The 23660-nt window shown below is 36.4% G+C and overlaps 1 protein-coding gene across 1 annotated transcript in view; it reads left to right on the top strand.

Annotated features, from left to right (window-relative positions):
* Nucleotides 1-23660, top strand: part of CNTN3 (contactin 3) — a gene marked incomplete at both ends in the record, with an annotated part of 237636 nt that overhangs the window by 28325 nt on the left and 185651 nt on the right. Inside the window, 2 exons of the mRNA XM_082663614.1 lie at nucleotides 3282-3408; nucleotides 16431-16606. Of these exons, the coding sequence (XP_082519740.1) occupies nucleotides 3282-3408; nucleotides 16431-16606 (303 nt within the window). The remainder of the gene's footprint in view (nucleotides 1-3281; nucleotides 3409-16430; nucleotides 16607-23660) is intronic.

Here is a 23660-nt window from a genome sequence, read left to right as displayed (position 1 = left end):
AGTTGGGGAGGCAGCAATGAATTAGATACAGATAAATAACAAACACTCATATAAACATGTATACTGTTTACACGTAGTGAGAGACAGCTGATATGTGGTGGAAGTGAGGGGTGAGTAATGACTTGGGGGGGGAGGGGCAGTCTCATTTAAGCTAAGAAGATGACAGTTATGCTGAGTTCTGAATGACAAAAGGAAACCAGAGCACAAGAAGAAGAAGGAAGGTCAACCCAAAGCTCAGCATGTCTGAGAGGCAAAGACAAGGTTGGCAGTGCAGTTGGACCTCAGAAAGTAGGGGATGCGTCAAAGGCATCCTGGGAATAGGGAGATGAGGCTGACACAGTGCCTGGCACATAAATGTTAGCAAATTAGCTATTATCCCTCTTTCAGAAGGGTCTCAGAAAAAAATGTTTCTAAGTATTTAATACCATCATCTAAAATTTATAGCAGTCTCTAGAGAAGAATTAGTACATCATTTGGGAATTTGACTTTTATTGGATGATGATGAATGTTTGGGTTTTCATAGTGGTCACTTGTAGGAAATTTGTTAAAACACCTCTCTTTGTCTTTTGCATTGAAATCACCCCCTTCTTATCTAGACCCAATTTTCCTTCTGTTGGTTTTCTTCCGCAGTTTACCTGCTAGTTTCAAATGTATGCCATTATGTTAAAATATTATTGCTTTCAAGCCCTGTGTACATCAGTTTGTCAGGACAGTGGTGCTATACCATCTCCTAAATGAATAAAATATATGTCACTGCAAATAAATCAGAAACCATTACACTAGAAAACATGCTATGAAGAATCCACCCTCTTTGCAAATATTTACAGACATTGTAACAGACAGAAGGATATTCAAATTAATAAAACACTGTCATTTTTGTATTTATTTTTATGCAGTAAACTGTTTGAAGGGAAAAAATTCAAGAAAATGACAGCATTGGTTCTTTTTTGATTAGGGACTATTTGATTAGTAGCTGTTTCAAAATTCCTTTCTTCTGGAGGTTGTCCTTTTCCACAAAGGAAAAGTGAGATTTTCTTTTTCTTTGTGACGTTTTCCCCTTATGTGTAAATAAAAACCAGGTACTTGTGGCATTGACATATATACACTACCAAATGTTAAATAGATAGCTAGTGAGAAGCAACCACATAGCACAGGGAGATCAGCTCGGTGCTTTGTGTCCACCTAGAGGGGTGGGATAGGGAGGGTGGGAGGGAGACACAAGAGGGAGGGGATATGGAGATATATGTATACATTTAGCTGATTTCATTTTGTTAAACAGCAGAAAGTAACACAACATTGTAAAGCAAAAAACAAAAACGAAAACAAAAACCAGGGACTTCCAAGGATAGCCCACTGCTTTCTTAAATCATGGTGAGCAGTAGTAAGGGTTAACTGCATGGTGATGTTGCAGTGGAAGGCTTCCCAGAGTTAGCCAGACTTTGAAGTTTGAGCGCACAGTTCCCAGACTGCCCTCATTTATATCATCAAATGTGAATTCTGAGTTTGGTTATTCACAAGAAGGACTGACAGGAGTCACTGAAAGCTATTATACTCATGATTATGGCTTATTACCGGGAAAAGACACATATGAAAATCAGCCAAAGGAAGAGAAGCATAAGGCAGACTCTAGAAGAGTCCTGAATGCTAAGCTTTTGTTGTCCCCAGGATGTGTTACCATCCTGGTGTTGATGTGTGACAGCACACGAGGAGAATTGGCAACCAGAAAGCTCGTCAGACCTCAGCATGCAAAGTTTTTACTGGGGCTTCATTCTGCAGTCATGGTTGATTGATTGCATATGGGGTTGAGAGCAGTTTCCAAGTCACCTCATCCCATGTGACCAAATCTCCTACTGTCAGTCATGCGGTTGGTCTTTCTAGTTTGGTCAGCCCCCATCAAGGACTATCAGGTGTGGCCACTCCCACCCTCAGACCCAGGTGACCCGTCCTCACACTAAACAAAGGCATTCCTATCAGGTAAGATATAGATTACCTCCCAAAGGCCAGATTAACGGCAAGGCCAAATTCACTGGGCAGAAGTCCAGAGGGTATCACTACATGGACTGGAATCAGATAATCTCCAGTGTGTACGTTCTGAAAAGCTGTGTGTACTTGCTCACTTCACCTAACCACTCTTACATTCAACACTTCTCCTCTGTGCGTTGGGAATAATTACGGTACTTACCTCACAGAGCGTGGTGGAGATTAAAGAAAAGATGTGGGCACGTGGGGTTCATGTGGTGGCTTTGCTGCTTTTTCATAACTTCAGTGATTATTTTCAGTATTATGTTATTTTATTATTCCAGTTATTATGGGAAACATTTTTATTAATGTTGTAATGTTATTACTTAGTTAAGTAGCCAAAATGGTTTCTGGGCTTTCGGGGGTTATTTTCCGTCTCGTTTTCTTTGTCATCTGTTCATGGGTTGTCTTTGTCTCTTAGTCTGATTATTCATTCTCTGCAACCTTACTGAGCATTTCAAGATAGGAGAGAAAAAGAGCGCCCCCCCCCCCGAATGTTTGTATTCAGAAATGTTCTGGTAATGATTATACAATTGCAGTAGCACAAGCATTTGGTGATGGCATTATCTCATTCCTTTTGAAATTCATAGTACAAAGACACAGGTTTTTAATTTTTTTTGTGTGTGTGTATGTGGGAATTCTCGGAATGTTCAAGTTCTCTTAACCAACGTAGAAACACTTTTTAAAGGACACTTGTTCAGTGCTGTATCCTTCTTTTCAATTTGCTAGTAGTAAAATGGAAATCCCACCAAATATTGAGTGTTTTGAGGTCAGAATGCAAAATAACATTGTCCGCATTCAGGTTTGCAGGCATGGTAGGGCTTTAGGAGAAAGACAATACTCAGGGATTCAACTGATTTCCAGAACAGCTTTAGTTTTGTAAAGAGGCTTATGACAGAAAGGCTTCCTAGACTAGGTAATTTACCAACGATAATTTAGGTAGAGTTTATGTTACAAAAAGTAATTAGTACAGCCTTATTTATTCTTTTAAGTAATCTTATTAATATGGCAGTGGTTTTGATAGTAATTTTCATTCTCTTAGAAGTGTTACTAGGCTGTTAAAGATGGCTTAAGTGATGCTTATAAACAAAGCAGTGCCTACAGGGCATCTTCGTGGATGAGGGAAGAAGCAAAGCCTGCTTTTTCTTCCTTTTTTTTTTTTTAAAGAGCAGACACTAGTTGCTTGCTTTTCTTCTTTGATTGTAGAGTGCAGCTTGTACAGTAGCTTTTACTTATTACGATTATTTTTCCCACCCATATAGGTGAGCTGCTCTTACAAGGCCCAGTGTTTATCAAAGAACCCAGCAACAGCATTTTTCCGGTTGGTTCAGAGGATAAAAAAATAACTTTAAATTGTGAAGCACGAGGCAACCCTTCACCTCATTACAGGTACAGTGGAATGTTTGAAAATCCAAATTAAGAAAAAACGATGTGGCGATTGTGAACTTTTTTTTGCTTCAGTATATTTATGCTATCGGTAAGAAATAATACATGAAGCTATAGTTGTCTGCTGTATTCAGCAGAGCTCATACATAAACATTTGGCTCCATATTGTATATATTTGATTGATTATTCATTTTACAGTAAGATTTCTTGATTAAAGAGAAACGTGGTAGCGTCTCTTAAATAAACAATGTATTTTCTTTGATTTGTGGTAAAACAATGTATAGATTTGGATTTACATGTAGTCCTTGGGAACACATCCATTGTGGGGGTGAAATTCAGTGTGTTGCAAAGGTATGTAGCAATCATAGTTTGTGAGAAAGGTAACAGCATCTACCCTTCCTTTGCTATTTTACTGAGTATATGTTAGAAGGTTCATTAAGTATAGAAGAATAAAATGCATTCCTACTGAAGTCATTTTAATTATTCTTGAAGGGAAAATAAATTTATTATATTTTTTCATGTGAAAGTGTATATCTCAGATTATATAAACAATAACTTGTTCACTGAAAACTTTCAAACAACACAGAAAGGTACAAGGAAAAAAGAAAAAAAAAGTGAACTCCCATCACCTTAAGATAAAAATATTAACTTTTGGGAGATGACGGTGGATTATTTGGATGGGATGGATATTTACTTTGTTAAATAATACAAGATTAACGATTTTCACTTTTAGGGATGCTCAGGGGGCCCACTTTAATGAAGAGATGAATTATTTATCAATAGCATATGCTGCTTTTGTATAAATGGTTATGAGAAAATGCTTGAGGTACCTTGAAAACAACATGCTCTTTTGAGTACTGTGAGCATTGGTCTGAAACACTCTGTTTACAGTATTAGTTCGCTTGGCAAAACCTTTTCTATAACCTGCAGAACAAGCAGACTTCAGCCTTCATTAGTGAAATTCTAAATGTTTCGAGTAGATCTTCTATTGTTTGCTTAACCCGTGTAGATAATAGAAACGAACAGTCATTGTTAAACTGGGTCAGCATTAGGCTAGAAGGTAGACCTTGGTATTTTTGCATCTGGAAGTAATCAAGGTCAGTTTCTTTCAACAGTATTCAACAACATATTTATTGAGCACCTGTTGTGTGTTTTCAACAAAATAAATGCAAAGATTCCAGGTTACTGGTTAGAATTGACAGAGGTGATAGAAAGTTTTCTGTCTGCCTCTTCCTTAACCTATAGAAATAAGAAAAGTATAACATGATTTTATTTTTTTTTGGCTGCACTGTGCGGCCTGTGGGATCTTATTTCCCCGACCAGGGATTGAACCCGCGCCCCCTGCATTGGAAGCGTGGAGTCTTAACCATTGGACCACCAGGGAAGTCCCTAACATGACTAAAAAAACAAGAAACTGTGTTTTATGAGCGAGTTCAATTAACCAGACATAGCACATACAAAAGCTGAAAATATTTTCTTCTTTTGGGGGAAGATAAACTGATCCGCTTAACAAGACATGATCCTGGAAACATTTATTCCTGGCATTTTTGTAGGACATTCTAACACTTCCTAAATATATCTGTTTGTTTGTCCCTGAAATGGAAGATTATCCTTTTAGATACGACTGTGAATATTATAAAGAATCCATGTAAATGACTCATGTGTGGGCTGGGTTTGTTTGTTGTTGTTGTCAGTAAAGTTATTTCCTGGCATTTATCTTGTGAATAATTTGGTGATAAATGTGTTCAGCTGCAAAATTGTCAAGGTACAAGATACAGTCATACAGCAGTTTATTTCTAAATGAATAGATGAATTATGTTTGTAAAGTTTAATCAAACAGCAAGAAGACCTGAGCTTAGAAATCCGGAAACAGCCTTTTGTTGTAATTATTTCTTTATATATCAGGTATTTATTTTAATTCCAGATTAATACATTTCAAGTGATACCAGGTATTTGCACGATGCCATTGTGTAAACATAATGTATTTGTTTAAACATACTGATAACATGTATAAAATGTTGATAAAATTCTGCCTTTTTCACCATACTTTTTATGATTTGTTGTATGTCCTGAGATATTATATGTTGAAATTTAAAAAAGATCTGTATCTGAGATTAGGAGATGTGTGACTGAAATTGACTTATCGGGTTTAAGTCTGATAAATGAAGAAATTTTACATGCTAGTTATTGTTTTAAAATATTTGGTTTATAGGAAAATAGAGCAGACGCTTTCATTATAGCTCGAACGATTTTCTAAAGCTAAGAATTCTAACCAGTATTCAGCCACGTCTCTACAAATGACCCAATTTCGTTCCTTTTTATGGCTGAGTAATATTCCATTGTATATATGTACCACATCTTCTTTATCCATTCAATCTAGAGACTGTCATACAAAGTGAAGTAAGTCAGAAAGACAAAAACAAATATCGTATATTAACGCATATAGGTGGAATTTAGAAAAATGGTACAGATGAACCAGTTTGCAGGGCAGAAACTGAGACACAGATGTAGAGAACAAACGTATGGTCACCAAGGGGGGAAAGCGTCAGGGGGGTGGGGTGGTGGTGGTGGGATGAATTGCGAGATTGGGATTGACATATATACACTAATATATATAAAATGGATAACTAATAAGAACCTGCTGTATAAAAAAATAAATAAAATTCAAGAACAAAGAAAAAAAGAATTCTAACCAGTATAAAATTTCACTTTATAGTCATTAGAAATTGAGACCTTGGGGGCTTCCCTGGTGGCACAGTGGTTACGAATCTGCCTGCCAATGCAGGGGACATGGGTTCGAGCCCTGGTCCAGGAAGATCCCACATGCCACGGAGCAACTAAGCCCGTGCGCCACAACTACTGAGCCTGCACTATAGAGCTTGCGAGCCACAACTACTGAGCCTGCGTGCCACAACTACTGAAGCCTGCATGCCTAGAGCCAGTGCTCCTCAGCAAGAGAAGCCACCGCAATGAGAAGCCCGCGCACTACAACGAAGAATGGCCCCAGCTCACCGCAACTAGAGAAAGCCGGCACGCAGCAACGAAGACCCAACGCAGCCAAAAATTAATTAATTAATTAATTAAAAAAAAAGAAATTGAGACATTGAAAAAGCACTAGGGAACCTCCTTTCATTGTGAAAATATTAGACTTTCCTATAATAAGCAACAACTCCCTGTTATCTATGGTATCTGTATAAGTAATAGATTGTGCTAATGGAATAAATGGGAATATAGACTGATGTGGGTTGTAATCATGACCGTGTCTACCTAGATAACACCTTCATTTATGGCCTGATTTTTTCCCTAGCTTTTGACTTTAGTAGTCAACCAGGTAATATTCTGCATTTTTCTTTAATTGTTCCAGAAGAAAATATGCTTGCTTGTTCTTATTTTTTGCTATCCTTTAAAAATTACAGATAAATAGTGTAAATAGGTAATGACTTTGAGGACATAAATAAATAGCATGGTTTTTTTTTTTTTTTACATGAAGTCAGAGAAAGGATACCTTTTTGTAAGTATTTACAAATCTAAGCACATAGATAGAGAGAGGGAGGGAGGGAGGGAAAAGAAAGATATCAAGGAGGAAAATTAGTGGTTCGTGTGAAGCTGTAAATTAAAAGCAGTCCAAACACATTTCCCAAGTTTCAGAATAAAGTGTATGAGTCTTATAAAAGAATGTCCTTTGAAAGCCCAGAGCTTGTCTTATAGACTGAGGCAAACTTCTCTGATGAGAAATCTTGTCTTTGTTATTATCCCACTGGGTAAAAAGAACTCTTAATTGGCCATATTAGAAATCCAAAAGTTCAGAAATTCTCAAGAGAAATTACTTGTTTTAGGGTTTAATTGAGAATTTTTTTCCTTCTTTTGCATCTTCCCGCCTGAGCCCCAAAGCCTGTATTTAAAGGTTAATTAGTATTCAGTCTCATTTTAATTGCTGACGATGCTGAAAGAGGTTACCCTGAGGAAGTATTAATAACTTTTTTAAATGGGAAGGATTTTCTCCAATTTTTAAAGGGTTAAAAATGCCCATCATTTGCTAAGATGAAAGATCCCAAACAGGAGGCTCCCTGGTCACCTCTACTGATTCCATTCAGGATTAAAAGGGACCACATATTTGGGTTACACTGGAGTATAGTATTCAAATGCCAATGGGGACCAGGTGAGTAACAAAACTAAAAGAGGTGGCCCTGCCTTAGGAACATATGGACATATTGAATAATGACTGGAGACCGTCCCACATTCAGCCACAAGTCCGTCCACTGGTCACGACTGCCCCTTAACACTAGCCAGTTGTTACCATCCAGGAATCATGGTCCAATATTACAAAACCTTTTCAAGACATGTTTAAAATTGAGAAACTGTCTTTTTTGAACTACTTCTAATGTTGACTGTTTTTCTTTTTAAATATAATGTAGGCCAAAGAAGATAAGCCTTAAAAGTGAATGTGTCCCATGTGGCCTTTGTGTTCACAAAGTTTAGTCTAGCTGGAGACTTACAGGCTGTGCTGTCCAATATGGTAGCCGGTAGCCAAGGGTGGCCATGTACGTTTAAATCCGTTAAACTAGGAATTCAGTTCCTCAGTCACAGCAGCCTCATTTCAAGTGCTCAGCAGTCACATGTAGCTAATAGCTACTGTAATGGACAACACAGATGAAACTTGTGGTGCTTGCAGAAGGTTCTATCAGACAGCACTGCTCTACTCTGACCCTTGGATCCACAGCCCTTTTCTATAAATGCTCTTCTGTTTTTCTCTCATCACAAGGAAGCAGCCAGAGCATCATTCTCTTCCAGCTTTATATAACAAATAATTTTAATAAAGTACAGTGTGAGGAATCTTGGATATACATGTTGTAAGGACTATATAACATTGCAAAATGCAGATCTCTCAGCCACAGTTTCTCCCTTTTAAGTTCCCTATAATGGAGTTACATCTTGCACATGTTTAATTTACTGAAATGCATTCAGTCTAAGAACGAAGAAAAAATAATGGACTAATTTCTGCTCACCGTTTATTCAAGGAGTAAATGTAAGGTGTTTACTCGTTATCTAAACACACATCCGTGTGGAGACCCACCCCATAATACTATACATGGTACCACATACAGTGTATAGGATAGAGCATATATAGCATATGTATTGTGTATAATATATGATACATTCTATTTAATAAAATGTGAAATATATTTAAAGTATATTTTTGATTATATGCAATTTGTCCCTTATGTATATCTTGTTGCCACATAAGATCTGATGTCACTGTTATTTTACTTTTGTGCTCCAAGGCAAGTAAAAATTATTGTTCCTCTAAATTCCCTTGGCCCTAAGGAAATGTAATTTGTTCTGCTAGATTACGAGGCCCAATTCTCTGAGCCTGTCCTCAAGCTCAACTCCTTTTAGCATCCTGACTTCTCTAGCTGATGAGCTCTGGGCCCCGCACAGAGTCAGCTACTAAGAGCAATGAAATGTTTACAAGGTTGGAATGATCGCACACCATAAAGAAGAAAGAATTTCTTTGGTGCCTGAGGCAAGCAGAGGTGGACAGTGTCTCTTACAGGGCATTTGAAACTTGGCTGTGCTACTGTCTCTCCCATGAAGCCTTCTCGATATCCTCAGAGCTGGGTTCCGTGCTTCAGCCATGTACTGCCCATTGCACCTAGGCCTTCCTGGATTATAAAACTTACCAAAATGAAGTGGGTTTGCCTGGTCGGATGTAACTTCCTTCAAGGTGAAGACAGTGTGTTCTTCATCCTTACATTCAGAATGCTTAGCAAACAGTGAAAGCTAAATTGGTGGCGTGAAAAAAGAAATGGAATGAAGTTAACAGGGAGGAAACAAAGAGAGGCAGTTTGGGGTTAGATCGTATTTCGGGAGTCAAGAGTGTCTCGAAGGATCACAGGATCAGAAGTGGTCCATTGTTTATTCTGTAGGATATTCTTAAATTTGGATTGAGTCCTTCTTTTTGGCTCTATTTTAAGACAGATTGCCCTTGAGGTGACAAAGATGACTGCTTAGGTCTACTTACATCCTCCACAGAATATTAACTGGAAAAAGAGGACATCTTTCCTGTTAGAGTCATCAAAAGCTCTGAATGGCGTCAGAAAAACATGAAATAAAAACATAGCTAATACTGTCAGCAGTCAGAACCCAGGAGAAATGTGGAGGTTAGATTTTAGATATTAAAGATGACAGTTAAAAAATTAACATCTTTTTGCTGCTGGTCTTATGTTTTGGTAGTGAGGCAAGGGGGAAGGAAAACACATACTGATCAAACACAAGTTAAATCAGTTGGGTCACAGTTGTATTCTTGACTAATCACTAAGGCCTGAGATACGGACTGTGCTCATTGGCCACTCCTGGGCCCTGGGAAGAGTGGCCTCTTCAAAGGAGGAGGAGAAAGATGCTACCAGAAAAAGCTGAAATGGATGCAGGGAAGGCAGAAATAGCAGCCGTCTTCTATAATTCTCAGAGTAATTGAAAGACAATCAGTGATGAATTTAAACGAGGCTTTACCTATGTAAACTGAACAGTTGTTTTTAATCGCAGTGTAGCTTTAATCTCTGTTTGCCTCCTTTTTTTATTATATATGTTTAAAATTTATCAATGAGTGACAAATGGGAATCTGTGTCATAAAACACATTTAAAAAACTTGATTTTTAAAAACACAGCATCACAATTTAACTCATTTGTATCTTCAGCAATAATTGCTGAAGCCTAACTAGTTATTTTTGGATAAAGTATTGAATATGCAAATTCAGACATTCATTCTTTCAAGGACTGCAATTATTCTCATCACTTCAGTAAACATATTAACAAACATTGCATTTGAACACAAATTCATTTGCTTATTAACTTGAAAGCTGCATCTAAAACCACAAATTGCTTCTGTGACTAAATTCCTAATTTTCCTCTCAAACCCCAAATAAAGTATTGCCTGTTGACTTAACAAGTATTTAATGTGGGCATATTTTCCAAACCCAGCCCCAGCCCCCTAAAGATGTTAGTAAATTATTTTGTCCTTTTTGTTTGATTTTAGATCAAAGTCTAACACGTGATATTTGTTTTTCTTTGGAATATTGTTTTTGTTTCCATTTTCCTGACCAGACTTTATAAGATGGGTGTAGATATCTTGAAGGACAGTATTAATACAATCAACCATGAGCTGAATGACATCCTGGGATTATTTTGAAACTACCTGATGTCACCCAGTTTATTGTCACTCAGTTTTGTTAGTTTCAATTTCAAAGGGTGACTTGTTACAAAGTTCTAGTGGAAGACCCAGTTTAGGACTCGGTGCCTTAAATTATACTGACAACAAGATACAGCTATGTTTATCTTCATTATTTTCATTCCATACTAGTGTGGTTTTTTGTAAGAGGTTGCCATATACAGTAATAGCTAGTATGGTAAATTAAATAACAACTCGTATGGTAAATGAAAATAATTATGCATTCATTCCCTGTCTTTGAGATGTTTGTTGGTAATATGGATGGCCACAGTTAGGGACGACTGTATGGAGGCTAGTGATGGCTAGGTTAGAGGGTAAAATAAGATTGCTCCAATTCAGGAAGCTTCTGTGAGCACCTACCATGCATAACCTATTATGCCCGATGGTGGGAATTCAGCAGTGATTGACAGTCATCCTCCAATGGGGCTTATATGGTTTGAAAAGCACCTCTCAACACTGAGAATCTAGGCTTTTTATACTGATTTAACTCACTGTTACGTAAATTTGTGTTTGCACACAAACATACACACACACAGTCTTACACATAGTTTGTTCTTTGTGTTGGAAGGCAGCGATTCACGTGCTCTCAGTTACTGATGTTTTAGTTATTTCCTGGAAGTCACCACTGTAGTTTTCATCACTTAAAAGTAATAACTACCAGTTGAAATATCTCTCATGTCACATACCTTATGTTTTATATTCAAGATTCAAAAACTGTTAACCTGAGGGCCTGTACGATGTTTTAAAGAAATTGTATTTGAGATTTTTAGGGGAAAAGGTGCCGTAGCCTTGACAGTTCTATCGTGGCAGGCTTGGCCCGGTTTTTCATGCTCACTTTACCTCCCTAGCCTCTCTCCAATGAGGTCGATACCAGCTTCCTGTTGTGTAGAGGATGTAACTGAGACTTAGAAGTGGACTGATCCAATCCATGCTGCCTCAGGTCAGCGATCAGAGTAAGTGGCCCAGGACTTCTTCCAGACCCCCAACCTCAAGTTACTGGCCTAGAAACAAATTCACATATAAGCTCCGCACCAAGCAGTTAAGGGGGATGAGAGCTCATTGCCTGAGAATCAGAGCTGTGAAATATGAATAATAAACCATTTCTTACTTGTGGATTCTAAAAGCAAATCCTAATTCATGTAGAATGAGCGTTTGATCACTGAAGGCAGACAGTGAACTTACAAGATCATTCAAGAGTGTTACAAGATGATGATTATGCAGAGGTGCTTAATCTTGTGACATTTGCCACTGAGCTAAAGCTACAATGTTAGTGTGATTCTAGAGCACAGTGTAAATGTTACCTGATTGAAATGCTGGTGTACGTAGCCCCAAGAGCCCCAGAGCTGTCTTCTTTTACTCCAGATCACTGCATTAAGCCTTTTGGAATGGAATTGGGGTATGCAAATGTTACTTTTATGAAGTTTTAAACAATTTCCATATTTCAAAAAGATTTCACTCTGAGATTTTAGAGTCCTCAGGAACTTCAAAATTCCTTCATAAGGTAGACATCTGTAACTTTTACAAAGGATTGTGAATGTGCAAAACTAAAAGTGTCTACCTCTGAAAACTTCCCAAATTTATGACCCGAATGTGCCACTTACCTGTCACAGTCTTACCACCATGCATGATGTTATGAACTCTGAACAGCTGGATTACAATTTACTGCAAAGGAATTAAGTCTAATTTGTAGATTTATTGGACACGTTCTTTGTCTAAGGAGTATATGTGTGTGCCTTCAGTTTTCATGAATATTTCTTATACAGAAGATCATATTAGAAATATTCAGAAATCGGGCCCAAATATGAATATTTTGTATTAGGAACTTAAGTACATTCTTTCCTCAGGATAAAATAATATTTCGATGCCCAGGCCCAGAGATTGCTTACACATTGCAGAGTTTAAACCAAGACAACCCTTTTGAATTCATATATTTTCAGCAAGAGGAAAAACAACCATTGTTTAATAAGATATTAAGAAATTTTATATCACCTGGGGATGAGTTCCATTTAATGATAAATAGTGTTAAGGAGGAGAGAAGTAATGATATTGCTGTGTTAAAAGAAAATTAACCTTCTTCAGAGTATCTCAAGTATATCTTTGCGCGAAGAGTTTGCTAAAACAAATGCACTTATACTTTCGGTCTAGCAGAAACATACGTAAAAGAGAGTAGCTTTTACCTCTTCACATAGTGAAATAATATAGAGATTTTGTCTATATGACAAAGACCAAGCTAAAAGAAGTAAGAAACACTTATGCATAATAGAAGAAATGTTTTCCATTTTGGATCTTCAGTCAAAACTTTGAGATGATAGCTTTTAGATCTTAGACATTTACTGAAATACAGTATTTTCCCACATACTTTATGATCTCTAAATCTTTCCAGCTATTAAATGGGCAAGAAGAAGTGCTTCTCTATATTTTTATTTAGCTTTACAATTTTCCACATAGCCATTGTACCTTTATTATTCATCAGCTAAACAAGAAAACAGAATTTTCAAATGAAGCCATCAGACATGCTTCATCAGGCCGTAAACATTCTAGACTCTGGAGCTGAAATCCTTTTTCCTTGGTACAAACTGTTCTTTGTAGGTAACAAAGCCACAAGTACCCTTTGTCATGAGAGTTTTCCATTCAAAAAGTATGTGAAATTAACTATATTTTTCCTGCTTTGCATTTAGAGGAGATCTCCCCTCCCTCCTCCCCTGCAAGTATTAAACCATTTAGGAACTGGCAAGCCATTTGCAGCTTAAAAATTCAACCCACCCACTTGTGATTTACTATCAGATTTATTCTTTGAAGGTCAAGCCCAGCATGTGTTTCGTCCCATGTTTCCCTGACTTCTCAGGCAGGTACAAATGCAGACAAACCCTATGTGGAAGACACAGCCCGTTCCACACGAGAGGAGATCACCAAAAGCATTGAATCAAGCAGGTTACGAATAACCCACGTCTACTCTAGGAGGGTGGCAGAAGAGAAAAACAAAGCAGACAGATGGAACCTCCTCCCTTGTTAACAATGGTGCCGGCCCATTTGTTGGCTGGCTGCCCTGAGCCACCGGCTTTACATACATTGTCTAAATAAATTGATAGAACAACCCTATGGGAAAGATGACGTTCTCTTTATTTTACATGTTAAAAACTTAGGTTTAAAGGAGTTAGCTTAATTGCCCATGGTCACACAGCTGGTGAGGGATGAGTCCAACCCATAAAACATGGAGCATTTGTTTCTGAATTTCATTTCTGTTCTTTCTGCTGTTACATGGTAGGATTGGATAGAGCCTGGGACTGGACAAGAGGGAAAGGGTAGGAACTATGAATCATAAAAAAAGTCTCCCCCAAAATGTAAGTTCCATGAAGGCAGGGACCTTTTTCACCCCATTCTTAGAACCTGGAAAGTTGCCTGACATATAGGCGCTCAATAAATGTTTTTTCACCAGGAAGGGAAGGTTGCTTTTTCTAATCATAGTTGTTGAATATGAAATAGGCTAAATCAAGAGCAGGGAATTCTTATCTATGTCCCTTATAGGCATGGTTGCTTCTTGGGGATATTATAGACCAGTTCTTCCAAACTTGAATGGGCATATTAAACACTGGCAGATCTCACTAGGATGCCAATTCTGGTTTAGTAGATTTAAGATAGAGCCCAAGATTCTGCATTTCCAGCAAACTCTCAGATGGTGTTGAGGATGCTGATGATATTGGCCTGCTGACCACGTTGTGTATCGAGTGCAAAGTATTCAGACAGAATGCAGATGGACAATTTCCCTTGATTTCATTTCCTTTTCTGAGTTTCTGTGGTTCTAGGATTTGGGCAGGAATAAGATGAAGAAGGGTTAGTAAGTGTTCGTGGTTCGACTTCAGATTTCTAAGGGCAGGATTAAAGTCATGAGAGAAGAAAGTGACCTAAAATGGACATGCAAATATGGACTTGCCTTGGGAAGGAGCGTAAGAGAGATACTCTACAAACAAAGCAGAATCAAACCCATGGCGGAAGTCTGCCACAAACGAGAAAGCAGTTATGGCTTTTTCATATTTCTTTGTAATTTTGCTCTTTTACGTTCAAAAGAATAGACATGGGGCCTCCAGTTTTTCCTCTTAATTTCATTTTGATTTCTCAGAAGAAATATTGCTTTAGACCTGGGAGACTTGTATGTGCATAAAGAAAGAAAAAATCAAGAAAGTCTTGATTTTTAAAATGAGCAAATGATATAATATTGCTTTGAGCTGTAGAAACTAAACTTCTAAATTTATTCATTTTCTGTAGCCTCCATTATTAAAATTTTATTATGCACTATTTCAGATATAGAAAGTGATATAAACATATAATTAAGTGTAATGATGAACATCCATATAACCACTATTCAGTTTAGGAAATTAAACCAAAAAAGCTAAATTTCCCAGTGTTTGCCCCATAACCCTTTCTCACTTTTCTCTCCATGAGAGCTGTAAAGTACCTTAAACTTGAAGTGATTCATCTTCATACATCTTAAAATGTTTAATACATTCTTAATATTACTTTATATGTTTTAAAACTTTATATACATAGTATCACATTGCACTGTAAAAAATGTTTTCACCTTTGTAAGACTTTTCTATGTTTGCAAAAGCTCATACATTTTCACAGCTGTATAATATTTCATTTACCTTTATGTGCTTTGGTTTGTGATAATGTTCACATTTCACCTCTTTTTATGCTTTCACAATATTACTATTTCCAGGTTAAATATTTAATATATTAATACAATTTTTATATGACCTATGACATGGTTAAAGACCTCTGGGCTAGAATTCAAATGGGTACTAGTTCTGATCCAGTAATTAATAGTTTGGGGAGAGTTGCAAACTCACTCATTTGTTTTATTGAAATCCTCATCTGTGAAATGGTCATTTTATTAACCACTTCCTCAAAGTTATTATGAAAAGCAATTGAGATTGTTGCCATAATACTCTAAAATTTATAGAACGGATACCAGTGTAATTTTATTATAAAAATCAAGTCCTCCAGGAGACAGATGGCTTAATTTATACAATGGATGTGTTCTTGAGACTGTGCAATGAGTTTTTAAAGGTAATAATCTACTTGGATGTGTCAGGTGTGCTTTTGCTGTTTAAAAAATTCTGGTTTTTCTGTTTGAAAACTCTTGTTTAAAAACCAGCTTCTTTCTTTTTTTATTTTGGCTTCCCATTGATAAATATGGCTCTGGGGTTAGTGCCTTTACTATTTCCGACCCCCTAGGTGGCATTTAGAATCTTTTACCACAGTGTACCATTTAGTAAATATCACTGTGATGGCTTAGAAGAGCGGAGGGCCTCGGGGACAGGTATTTACTCAGACAAATTGAAATGGATAGTTGAGCACTTACCCAATTAATTTATTAAATGTGCTCAGTCAGTCTGGATAAATCAAAGAAATGTGCTCTTTTCCCCCTTCTTTGGCAGCATGAGACTGGCCTGAAGTATATGATATAATTACCTCAACTTTCTACTTCGTCTTTGTCTATACAGACCAAGCCTAATTTTCCCCCTAGTGAACAAACTAAATTATTCTCACCTCTTCAGAAAACCTTGAAAAATCGTTAGCTTTTGGATGCTACTCTCTTGTGCTTTCTACTATAATTTAACCTTTTGTTTCTGATAACAAAACTTAGGCATGTTTGATTTTTCAGTTATGTAATAATTGAATGATATATTTGTTACCTTTCATTTATAAGAGAGCTGATGTTTAAAGTAGATTATATAATGCAGATTTTTTAAAAAGTTTAAATATACTAAGGGGAAAATCCTGGACATTTGTTTTACAGATGGCAGCTGAATGGAAGCGATATTAATCTGAGTATGGAGTATCGTTATAAGTTGAACGGAGGAAATCTTGTGGTTATTAACCCCAACAGAAATTGGGATACAGGAAGTTATCAATGTTTTGCAACAAATTCAGTTGGAACAATTGTCAGCAGAGAAGCTAAACTCCAGTTTGCCTGTAAGTATATGTTCACACATATAAGTCCAACATTTAAAAATATATAACTGAATTTGTGTGGTCGTTTCGGATTTCAGAAACAATATGTGGAATTTATTAATTAAGGAAATAGGTTGAGAAAGTAATTCAATACGATTGAATTATATACTGTACAAATCAGAGTTTAAAATGTGTGTGTATGTGAATGTGGGTGTATGTGAATGTAGGTGTATGTGTGTGTGTTATCTGTTTTACTGTTTTGTAAGGATTCTGTTTAGGGGAGGAAAAAGAATCTAGTTAAGGATGTATTTATTCATTAGTTACTCTGTGCTTTGTACTATGTTAGAACTGAAACGCATATGAACGAACTGTCAGGCATGACCTTCGTTCTGGCAGAACATTGAAATTAGAGAATTACATCTAACAAATCTGAAAATATAAAGGAACAAAGACAGTGAGAAAGAAAAGAACGTGACATATCTTTGACCTCCACTGCAGTTTTGCCCAGCTCATGATGACCTTCAACACAGGCCCCCACTGAGGCCTGGCTCTGGAAGCCAAGTTTGTACCTTGTTAATTGGACCAGGGTGAACCCATGTCCCATCCTGAGAAAACCACATGCTTTTTAGCAGGGAATTTAGAATTGGGACCAGAGACCTAATTTAGTGTTTATCTTCCTGATCTATCTTTTGACTATTTTCTAATTTTTGTTTCTTCTTACTAGTCTCTCTTCCTTTGTTTTTGTTGTATGTTTCATATATAATGCATATCAGCATTACCTTGGTTCTAAGATTTCTTTTAGTTCTTTACACCTCAATTATTCTGAAATTAGAATGCAGATGTTCTTATAATGTGGTAGTAGTCTCCCCCAACTGCCACAGACCGTTAATAAATTGATGATGTGTCATTTAATGCATAGCTTATTCTATTGCTTCTGTTTTTATAATGGCAATGGTTGGTTTTGTTCCTGCCATTATATTCTGTGTTCCGTTTTTCAAACTTCCTTGCTCTTTCTTCTGCTTCCTCTGTTTCTTTTCCGTCTATGAACAGGTTTTTTTTTTTTTCTTCACCTGTATCTTCTCTGGGCATTTTGATAGCTATATGTCATATTTATGTTACACAAGTTTATCTTTTAGTTTATAAAATTACTTTTTAATTTATGAAAGTTTACTTCTCTAGTAGCCAGAATTTTAAATTTTTGGAGTCCCCCCCCATTTTATTTATTTATTTATTGTGGTACACGGGCCTCTCACTGTTGGGGCCTCTCCTGCTGCGGAGCACAGTCTCCGGACGCACAGGCCCAGCGGCCACGGCTCACGGGCCCAGCCGCTCCGCGGCATGTGGGATCCTCCCGGACCGGGGCACGAACCCGTGTCCCCTGCATCGGCAGGCGGACTTTCAACCACTGTGCCACTAGGGAAGACCCCCACCTCCTTTTTTTGTTGTAATTATTTTTTGTTTCTCTTGGTTGACCATGGGATAATTTTTTTCTTCATTCTTTTAGCTAAAAACATATATATATATAAAGATAAATGTATATATTTCCAGCATACAGATGGGTTTAGATCTCTTTTTTATTTTCTTTGCTTACAACTTGAAAAATTATTTTATTATATCGAAACTTAGACATCTCATACACAATTCAGGAACTTTTCCTGCATCTTTTAGCTGTATGTTTGATTTATTTATATTTTTAAAAGGATTGAAAGGGATTATTTTTGTCCCATTTTTTGAAATACTATTTATTTCAGGTTGTTCTTTCCTATGAATTTCTGTTTCTGATTGATTGAAGCCACATCTATTTGTTTGTTTTATTCTGAAGATACAGGCAGTTTTCTGAAATGCTATTTTGGATCTTAGAGGCAGTCTTTCCTCCTACTTCCATTTGATGTTTCCATTTTTATGCTTAATATCTTTAATAGGTTCTAAAGCAAATTTTGTCTAAACTCAGCTTTTGTCAACACATGTCAGTCGGTTACCCTGATTTTGCTTTCTTTGCCACATGCAGAGATCAGATTCACTTCTCTGATCTAGAGGGGAATGTGAAGTTTCCAGTCTAATTCCCTATTCCCCAGAGTCTTTCACAAAATACGTTATTCCTCTTAAGCAGTGCTATTTTTCTACTACAGATCCTTGATGCCCTCTAATACCGGGAGAAGTATCATTAACTTGTAGGTTTTTCCTCAGTCTTTTCTTCCTGGAGAGAGTGGCTTGTTTGCAAATACTTCTAAAGTTATATCATGTCTCTTGCAGTCTGCCCCTACTTCCTGGCCAGAACATTATAGGCCAAGGGGGAAAAAGTTGTTGAGTCTGGGATTTTATTTTACCCTACTTACGAGCTAATAAGCTAGGCTGCTACTCTTCCATGGATGCTAGCAGAGGACATGATATTCCTGGGCTCGCCCCCAAGTCCCACAGAAGTGATATGATTTAGCCAGGAGAGATGCTACACCCGCAGCTGAGGAACACTGAGATTAGAGAATCCATCTCTTTTATAGCAGGGAGTAAGCAAGCCTGCTCTTTGTCCTAGAGGGAGAGCTTGTCTTATCTCTCCTGGTTGGTCTCTGAAAACACATCCCTGAGAAATGGAGCAACTGGGCCTTTCATTCTTGGCACATCCAGGAACACTTAACAGGAAGCTAAGAGCACATAGTGAGTGGATTCCCTCTTCCAACAAAAGTTTTCCTTTTTTTTTTCATTTGGTGCTGTCCTTGAGTTTCTCTTTGGGGTGCATCCTATCAGGATACGTGTGATGAATAAGGCACAAAATATCTTCCTACCTTTGTTGTGAATTCTCTCTTTATACAGAAAACCCAGGATGTACCTACCATTTAGTCCCTTGTATTTCCCCACAGTCTGCCTCATCGGCCTCATAAGTTTTATTTACTCATATGCTTGGCATTTGATTGCTTTTGCAGTTTTTGATGTACAGTGAGATTCTTTTGTTTTGCAATTTTTTTTTGGCGTTTTCACAAGTGGTTTTGGGAAGTTACAAAGAGCAATATTGGTTATTCTTAGCCTGATGCCACATTAAGCTGGAAATATAAAAAATGAATGTTTGAATTCATATGTTTGAGATATAGGTTTCTGGTAAAGAAACCAAAGAAGGTGGCAAAAAACGTGGAGGATATGTAATATATCAGAGATTCCAAATTACCAGGTATAAGAGAGCATTCCTTTAACTTGACAACCTTGAAGGGATGTAATACATTAAGTGAAAGAAGGGGTTAATAAGAAGAGTCTTGCACTGCTACATATACATCCTTCTAGATGCTCATGACTCCAGTTCAGGGGAACTGTGACTGTTTTTGCCACAGGTAAGTAGATAATAAAGTGTTGTCATGGAAAAAATGTTCTAATTATTCACTATAGCTATGTTTGCATGCTTAGTAATACTTCTTTGTTTCTGTCAGCCATGGACAAAGTACTTAAAATGTGCTTCATGGAGAAACGAGTAAATGACATTATCCTCAATGCACCACTTTTAACACTGGTGAAAATCCAGTGAAATTTTATCTTAATTTTCAAGATGCTTAAAAATAGTATTTGTAATTAAATGAAAGTGAAAAGCTCATTTATAGTTTAAGAAGCGTACTTTCTGTAGGCATTTTTTATTCCTTTTAACAGATTCTTTGTGGAGCAATCACAAAATTTAGGGAGGGGGAAGATACGTAAAATGATGCAATGTTTGAATTGTAGACATTTTCTCAATGATTTACTGTTACGTTGCATGTGTATAATTTTTGAAGCTTGTTTAATATATTTACAAATGTTTTTGTCAGATTCTTAATTCCAACCACGAAAAGTGAGGGTAGTACCTCCAAAACCCCAAATATCTTTGCTTTATTGATAATTAGTTTTACTTCTCTTATTCTTGAATTTCCTGTCATTCTTTATTAAAATGTTTTTCTTTTAACCATTTTTGAGGTGCAATACATTTTTAATCATGAATTATATTAGACGTATAAATGGTATGGAGAAAAGTGTAAAGAATCTCTGTGTAGCCACCACTTATCTTAAGATTTAAAGATTCAAAGTAATTAAAGCTACCTGATAACTCACCCTGATGGCATTATCTTCTCTCTCTTAAGCTCCCTCTGAATATGTGGCCCGTGTTCTGAATTATATGTGCTTTTTTAATCCTTTGAATAAATATGTATGTGCTTCTAAGCAACATGTAAAATTGTTTTACCTTTTTCATTTCTTAAACTTTCATGTAATGACATCAGACAGCATTCCTACATCAACAACTTCCCCCCAACAATATATTTGTATCTGTTGATCTACGTCTTTGCCAACATTTGTTATTGTTCAGCATTTTAATTTGTGCAACTCTGGTGAATATAAAATTGTAGTTTACTTTTTAATTTGCATTTTTATTTTTAAATTAAAATGTAATTTTGGTTTTAATTTGCATTTCTATAATTACAATGAAGTTAAGCTCATTTTCATAGATTTGCTGGCCATTTATGTTTCTGTTATCCAGATACTTTTTCACTGTATGGTAGTCTTTTTTTTTTTTAACTTAAGAGTTGTTTGTATACTCTGGATTAATCCTTTGTCAGTTATATACATATCTTCTTTTTAGTGGCTTTTTTTTTCCTTGATGGTGTCAAATGATAAACAGATGTTCTTAATTTTACGTTAAAGTATTGATTTTTTTATAGCTCATGTTCTCTCATGAGTTGTTTAAGATTTTTTTCTTCCTTTTCCTGAAATGGTAAAAACATTCTCCTAAATGTACTTATAAAAGTTTAATATTCTCCTCTTTACATTTAAGTCTTTCATTATCTGGAATTGATGTTGTATATCGTGTGAGGTAGAGGTACCGAGTTATTTTATTCCAGGATGGGAAGTCAGCTGTACCAGTGTAGCTGATGGATGAGGCCATTCTTTTTTTTTTTTTTTTTCTTGCGGTTTTATAAATTTTTTAATTTTATTTTTGGCTGTGTTGGGTTTGGCCCATGTGAGAAGCATGGGCTTCTTTTGTTGCGGAGCACAGGCTCTAGGTGGGTGGGCTTCAGTAGTTGTGGCGCACAGGCTCAGTAGTTGTGGCTCGCAGGCTCTAGAGCGCAGGCTCAGTAGTTGTGGTGCACGGGCTTAGTTGCTCTGCGGCATGTGGGATCTTCCCAGACCAGGGCTCGAACCCATGTTCCCTGCATTGGCAGGTGGATTCTTAACCACTGCGCCACCAGGGAAGCCCCGATGAGGCCATTCTTAACCAACTGAAAAGCAGTGTGTGGTCAGCATGTCTGGCTTCTTGGGACTTTTGTGTTTGGAGAATCATATTATCTGCAAGCAGTGAGAGTTTTTCTGTTCTTATCAACCCTTGCTCCTTTTATATATTTTATAGGAGTGCACTTTCTTTAGTCCAGTACAGTGTTGAATAGATATTTTGAGTGTGAATATCCCTATCCCTGTTTTACTCTTGATTTTCAAGAGTGAATAAGATTAACATTTCACCATTTGGTATGATGTTTACTATAGATTTTAAAGATACTCTTTATCAAGTTAAGGCAGTTCTTCTCTAAGTTAGTTGTTTTTTTTTTTTTTAAATCAGGAATGCTTTATTCTTGTAAATACTTTTCCTACTTTTACTGGGATATTCATGCTGTTTTTTCTCCTTTAACGTTTTAATGCAGTGAACAGTTTTTAGTATTAACCAAACTTCTAGTCCTGGTTTAGTTTCAACTTGGCTTTTGTGTAAGGTTTTTTTTTTTAATACTTGGATGTTATCTGTTTTTCAGTATTTCATTTAGCATTTTGCATATATATCAATATAGGAGCTTTTCTTTTTGTTTTTTCTTCTCATACTATCCTTTTTTGGCTTTAGTAGCAAAGTTATATTCGTCTCTATAAATGAGCTGGGGAGTACTCCTTATTTTATACTCCCTATAAAATTTTGAGAAATATTGGAATTATCTACTCCTTGAATAAAACATAGAACTTACAAATAAAACTATCTGGGTCTGGAATTTTCATTCAGGAAATAGTTTAACTATTGATTGAATCATTTGAATAGTTAATAGGACTAACCATATTGTCTCCTTTGTGAAAAATTGTGTTTTTTCCCTAGGAATTATATCCATTTTGTTTATATTTTCTAATGTATTGTCAAAAAGTTGTTTCAAAGCATTTTCTCTTACTGTCCTTCTTGTCTGTGCCTTATCTATACATACATTCCCTATTTCATTCTAACTATTATTTTAGTATCACACTTGTCAGAACTTGATGTTGTTATTCCTTACCTTTGCATCTTTTTATTATATTTCATTCATTTTACTCTTATGTTTATTGTTCTTCCCAGCTTCTTGGATTATTTTATTGTTCTTTTTTTAGTCCCTTAAGTTATATAGGTAACTCATTACCTTCCTACCTTTCTTTGGTCTATTTTAAATATGTGTAGCTTTAAATTTGCGTTCTGACATATAGCATGTTTATTATGGTTCAGTTCTACACATGTTATGATGTCATTATGATTTTCTCTTGAATCCATGAGTTATCAGACATGTGTTTTTAAATTTCCAAACATATGGAGTTTTTTTAGTCATCTTTCGTTACTGATTTCTAACCTAGTGACCCATTGACCAGAGAAGTGTCCTCCTTATGCTCTTTGGGTTAAAGTTGGCAATTGTGTTGCTCAAATCATATATATATTATTAATGATGCTTTATCTAATTAATCTATCAATTTCTCTCACAGTGATGGTGGATTTCTCAGTTTATCTAGTATTTCTATTTTGCTTTTTGTAATTAGTAAGCTATTGATGTATAGAAGTTTAGAATGGGTATATTTTTGGTCCAAATGAGGTGACTCGCTATCTCTAATAAAGCACTTTGCCTTATAGTTTAAATATTAATATATTAATATGAAAATGTTAATATTTGTGTTCTTCTCTTTGGACTGATTGAGAATTTATTTCCCCCTGAGTAACATCACAAGTTATACACTCTATTTGTTTTCTTATAGTGATTGCCCTAGAAATTTTAGTACACGCATTTAACAAAGTCCAAATTTAATTAATATCTCCAACAATAGAGGACTCTGTAGCATTTTACACTGTAATTCCCTCCTC

Source organism: Grampus griseus, assembly GCF_964374135.1.
Source record: "Grampus griseus genome assembly, chromosome: 10".
NCBI classification, from domain to species: domain Eukaryota; kingdom Metazoa; phylum Chordata; class Mammalia; order Artiodactyla; family Delphinidae; genus Grampus; species Grampus griseus.
The sequence above is the reverse complement of the archived record's forward strand: the minus strand, read 5'-3'. Positions and strand labels throughout refer to the sequence as shown.